The sequence below is a fragment of the Nestor notabilis genome, unplaced genomic scaffold, assembly GCF_000696875.1.
Source record: "Nestor notabilis isolate BGI_N333 unplaced genomic scaffold, ASM69687v1 scaffold5972, whole genome shotgun sequence".
Classification (NCBI taxonomy): Eukaryota; Metazoa; Chordata; class Aves; order Psittaciformes; family Psittacidae; genus Nestor; species Nestor notabilis.
In genome coordinates, this window is record NW_009919671.1 from 30,263 (window position 1) to 36,491 (window position 6,229).

The 6,229-nt window shown below is 34.3% G+C and overlaps 1 protein-coding gene across 1 annotated transcript in view; it reads right to left on the reverse strand.

Annotated features, from left to right (window-relative positions):
* LOC104402447 (cadherin-18-like) overlaps positions 1-2,003 on the reverse strand; it is a gene marked incomplete at its 5' end in the record, with an annotated part of 30,336 nt that extends 28,333 nt beyond the window's left edge. Inside the window, one exon of the mRNA XM_010010326.1 lies at positions 1,816-2,003. Coding sequence (XP_010008628.1) covers positions 1,816-2,003 — 188 coding nt within the window. The remainder of the gene's footprint in view (positions 1-1,815) is intronic.
* Positions 2,004-6,229: the final 4,226 nt, after the last annotated feature.

A 6,229-nucleotide genomic window follows, 5' to 3' on the forward strand; every position in this document is an offset into this window, starting at 1 on the left:
AAATATATAATTTTATATACAGCACAAAGTACACAAAATATTTATTAAACTGCATACAAGATCTGAGTAAAAAAAGCAATTTAAAAAATGAGATCACTTTTTTGTACTGTACAAAGGGATATTATAACTTCTCCGAGGAATTTATGAACTTTAAGTACTGAATTTCTGGTCAATTGAAATAGAGTATTACCTGAGCAAAATATACCCCTTCCTGCCTTGATGGGAAAATGACTCAAATCACTGTCATGTGTACGTATAAGAACAGACAACATATGCTTTTGTCATATTCTAAAACAGTGAAAATTTCTCTAAAGCTATTTTGTCTGCCAAAATCAGTAAGAAATGTAATTTTACACATTTTTATGTGTGGACACTCATTTTGTTCCAAATTCTTCCTTTCTGCTTCATGTTCAGTATATGCATAAATGTTGTATTTAATGAACAACAGTCACAATGAACTTTTAAACAGACAACAGTGCTCATTTTAAAGAAGAAGCAAGATTATGGCATTAGCTAACTCAACACCACCAGGAAATAAGTTCGGTGGTATAAAAAAGACAGAGTTCACTTCCATGTGGCTGAAGCAGCTGGGTACTGTGCAACCTTTATAAATGACACTGCATTAAAACTTTTTAAGATAATGCAGAGATATAGGAATAATTTTAAAATCATTATGAATTTGAAAAATCTGATTTCCTTCACTTACAAAATCTTTTAAAAAAAGTTAAACCATAAATACATACATATCTACCCAGAAGTGAAAAACCCAGCACTCTTTATGATAATATTTATTTATGCTCTTTTCCCACATTTTCTCTGATTTCATTGCTCCTACCATTAATCAGATCCAGAATACATATTAGCAAATATGAATACAAATATCCTTCTATTTGTTAGGCTGTATGGATATAATTGATGTCTACAAAACTTACTAACGACAAATCCATGTAAGAATTGCTACCTGATGTCTGTCAGTCCAAGTGAAAAATGAAATGAAGAAGTGATTGTTGGGTAATTTCCTTTTGTTGGAAAGGATGTTTAAAAAACAGTACTTAAATATAATAACCCATTTCCCTGGGTTATTATAAATGTAAACTTAAATCTAAGCGTAAAGTATTAGCATAAATTGGTAGAAACTTAGGGAAATGTTAATATGAACTCAGTTTAAGGGACCTAATATGAAGATGAAATTACCTATGGAAGTAGATTTGTGCATTAAAATTAATAGTTCAAATAGACTGGGATAAAATGTCATAAAAATGATACCTGTGTGATGGCTTGATCAGTTACATTTTGAACCTTTATAAGCAAGCTGGTATTTACATTATACAGTACACAGTACTGGACAATTTAGAAGCCAGCTGTCATGTAAGTCAAAGAATGACCATCTATGAAAACTGAATTATACATTTGTTGCCACAGATAAAATTTTTGAGAGTCATACAGTTTGGGGACAACAGTACAACTTTCAGCCAAATTTTACTTTCTTTCAAGGAAATTTAAAGGGCAAAACCATCATAGAGAAGAATTAAACTATCTTAACAAAAAATTCAGTATTATTTAGTTTATTATATTAGATATGACTATTCAAAAAGCACAAAAGATTTAAATAACTGTTTCTTTCATTGAATTTTTCTCCCTGCCTCACCTGCAAAGATTTAAAGTGTATCCAGAAGCAATGTGAAGAAGCTTACACTGCTGAAATTCACAGTTCAATAGGATTACACAGCATTTTGATCATAGTATTTGCTTATGCAGCATTTATCATTATATTTTAGTTATATACACAGGGAACTTTCAAAGACTATTGCTTACCTTCTTCAGGGAAATAATTCCTTCCCTTGTTTCTTTGTCAGTAGATATAGAGAACACCCCAGAGCCATCACCATTTATAATTGTGTACTTCATGTCTGCATTTGAACCAGTGTCTGCATCATTTGCTTTGATTTTGCCAACTGCTGATCCAACTTGAGCTGATTCAGGAACATACAGTTGATAATGTTCTGAGGGGGAAGAAAAAACAACATAATAGTTTGGACATTTTGTAGTCAAACTAAATTAGAGAACCGTTATGTGATTGATACACTTCTGAGTAAGTAAATGAAAGAATATTTCATATGCAAAACTGACAAATAACCCTATCAGCTAATTTCGATTCCTGAAAGAATTTAAAAGGTAATTGTATTTTACTTTGGATGCCTTCATTCCCTATTCAAAATCCAAATTACCTAATGCAGGATTTTGGTTTTCAAAGCTATTTTTCCTGTTCTTTACATATGACAAAAATTAATTCTGAAGCTTACTTCACACCAGCATTTTTGAAAATCTAATCTTCTCCATAACCAAAATATATTTATCTTCACCAATTTACCATCACATGAGTACTTCTGAACTGGAAAATCTTTCTATGTTATATTCACTTTTCTCTGAAATCTGATCAGTTTTGCAACATTGCATCAACATTTTGTAACACTTACATATTTTTTTTCTACAGAAAAATGTAGTAAGTCTCAATATTTTAGCATTACAATTTCACAGTGTTTTTGTTACGCAAAAGCCTTTGTACACGAATTTGAACTGGCATCCACAGTAAAGGAAAATGAACATAATGGGTTATCCTAAACCCAGGAAATGGATACATAAAAGTATTGTAAAATCATGCTCATAAAAAGCACCCATAACAACTATGACTTCCTTTCAGGTTTGGGTTTGTTGTTTGTTTTTTTTTTTTTTAACCTGTTTGTTTAATCATTAGAAAACAAAATACTTTTTGAAAGCTAATTTTCTTAACTGCCTCTCTCCTTTTGGACTAAATTTCCTAACAGGTACAAAGTTGCCTGGGGGACAAAAAGGTACCACAAGGAAAAAAATGTGGCAGACAGAATCTGATTAAACTGCAATTTCTGACTGAAACTAGGCCAGAAAGATGACTGAAAGAATTTTCCTGCAATAATGCCAGCATTGTAACACAACAGGGATGTTGAAACCTACCAGCACTGAAAAGAGGAATACTTGTTTAATAGATACCAAACTCCCCCTGCCAAACAATCCCCCATTCAAATCCCTCCTCAGCAATCTGCACAGTTTACATCAGAGGCCAAACACCAACACAGAGAATAGCGCAAAATAACTTCTGTTATTATATACCTTCTGAAACTTTACAGAGTTTCTTCTATGTTCCTCTTTGGCCTTCTTTGATCCTGAGTGCAATACTGCAATACTGAGGTGCAGGACAGTGGGCCATGTTACTAAGTTAAAACAGGCTAGCATGATGGCAGCGGTGCCCTCAATAAGTATGTAGAAAGGCAAAATTTATATTGAATTCTGATATTAAATCTGCATTATAGCAGAAAAAACACTATTTGTTGGATACATTGAATAAATTATGAACCTACAGATGTTGAAGATGCAGAGGAAATGGATGTTATCACTAAAAAGTAACTTTAGACACCTGTTAGTAAGTGGAAGATTTTATTCCAAATTTGTCTATTTCCTCACACAATGGTTCTTAAGCCTATTTATAGTCTTGAGTTGGTTTTGTAATACTAGTGCATAATAATAATAAACAAATAGTAGCACGAGAAGTATAAACAAGTGCACTGAACTTAATTAGTCCAAAATGAAAGGGAGGTTTGTTAGGAAAATGAAAAGTAAGTTACCATGCATTAGGGAAATCCCAAGGGAAAGAAGAAATGTCCAGCAGAACCATAAAAAGAGTGTAATTTTTTATGCAAAAAAGAAAATACCAACACCAATGTAACCGGAAAATTGCTTAGTAGTTGAGGCAATTGCAACACATAGTTAATCCTCTGATGTAATTATTCGATATGCATAAAGAAGCCATCTTCACAAATTTCCAAATAAATGCTCTGTTTTCTGTTGCAGTGCTTCATACTTACAGATGATGTCAACTGACACTGTCATATTACTGGTTGCTTTATTTGATACATAAAATTATAATGATGGTATGAGATTCTTTTGGGAATTTACTTATTGTTAAAATAAATGCAAAATGTGGTCTTCTGACACTTTTGCTCTGACTGATGCATTCGAAAAAGGAAAAGGTTGAAGCTACAACAAATATGTTACGCAGAGGCCACAAAGAACATGTTATATAATCAAGCCACTTTGGGAACTGGAAGTGATATAACCCATATGATAGGGTGAACTAATCAGACACTTCCAAATAGTCAAGCTACTTCAAATATAACCACATGACACTACACTCTGCTTTACGATCACACCCCAAGTGTTAGCCATCTGTTTCAGAAATCATCTTACTGATACCAGCTTTGAACATTCCGAAATACTAAAAGTTCAAGTAAAACAAATATCTGAAATCACCCACTAATTATCTGTTGGTATTTGTAAAACCAAAATGGTTTTGGGTTTTTTGGCTTGTTTTGGTTTTTTGTTTTTGTTTTTGGTTTTTTTTTTCTTAAATGGATGGAGTGAAAACTGTTAAAAAAATAAAAACTTTTAGATCATAAGGTCAGAAATGTCTCTCAACAAGTATTTTACCACTGCTTCACAGAGACAGACTGAAGATGTCTCATGCAGACAAGAGCTAATTAGATAATTTCAAACAGCATTATCTAAAAACAACGAATGCATAAACGATGAAGTTCAGCAACACGAAGGTTATATAAAATGTATTATAGACATTCATTTAGACTGGAGGTGGAAATTGTAGATGTTCTTCATAAAGATTAAATTCTTGTAAACTTTATTACTGGAAAGTAGATGAACCATCTAAAGGCTCAGTTGAACATCTCCTTGGGCATTGAATAAATTTGGATAGGACATTAAAAAAAATGGGGGATGTGCATACTGTGAATTCATGATTCGCTTTTGTAAGCTATGAGTCTCTCTCAACACTCTAAAAATTGTTTGTGAAGTTAGGAGCCCTGAGGATCAGGTACCAATCTGTATCAAATCTGTTTCACCAAATCTGCCCGAGTTGAACAGTTTGTTCCTACACTTCCAGCATTGCAGCATTCCAGGAGCTCTTGTAAAACAGAAATTTCAGTCTTGGAGATGCTCTAAATTATTCTAGAGAAACTGCTCAGTGGCTTATGGATAAAGATTCTGTAAAGGTTGATTTGGTTGTCAAGTCTATGTCAAAATCCACTCAGATACATTCACTTAGCCCATCAAATGAGTACATTAATACTTTTTTCCAGTTAACGTACTGTATAGGATACTGCATAGGACAGTCATACCACTTAGCAGGACTTTACACTAATTGAAACACTGTTGAAATACATGTAAGTGATCTTCACCTTTCTTTCAATAAACTATACGGCTTACCCGTCACTGTAGTACAGAAACAATTTATTGATCTGTAGAACAACTTCTTACCTCAATTAGTCTACAGCAACCTATAATGCTGTATTTACTCAGAAAAGCAATTTCTCTGACTCTCTCTCAAAAAGATGCATGACTATTTAATACAACTCAATACGAATGTTATTCAATTTATTCATTCTCCTATTTTACGGATAATTTTTACTTACTTTTATAAGTTATAAGGTCCTCTATAACAGTGGGAATTACCCTACTTAACAAAGTAAGTAAGGAGAGGCATAATACTGAACTAACAGAAAAAAAAAAATATTTGGCCTGCTTGTTATTTGTTTATCCAAGGTATAGTTTTAGTAACATGAGGATAAATACTGCTTACTGATGAACCAACAGATGTGTCCTGGGTTCAGCTACAGCAGTCATTTTTCTCCGTCTTAGTAGCTGGTGCAGTGCTGTGTTTTTCACTTTCAGCCTGGGAACAATGCTGATAACACCGATGTTTTTAGTTGTTGCTAAGTAATGTTTACTCTGACCAAGGACTTTCTCAGTCTCATGCTCTGCCACAGAGAAGGGGAAGCCGTGAGGAAGCAGAGACAGGACACCTGACCCAAACTGGCCAAAGGGGTATTCCATACCACAGCACGTCATGCCCAGTATATAAACTGGGGGGAGTCACCCAGAAGGCCCAGATCACTGCTCGGGTTGGGCTGGGTATCGGTCAGCGGGTGGTGAGCAATTGTATCCTCTCCCCTTGTTATTTCCCGTATCATTATTATTATTGGTGGTAGCAGTAGTGGTTTGTATTATACCTTAGTTACTGAACTGTTGTTATCTCAACCGGTGGGAGTTACATTCCTCTGATTCTCCTCCCCATCCCTTTGGGAGCGGGGGGAGGAAGGAAGTGGGAGGTGGGGGGTGAGCAAGC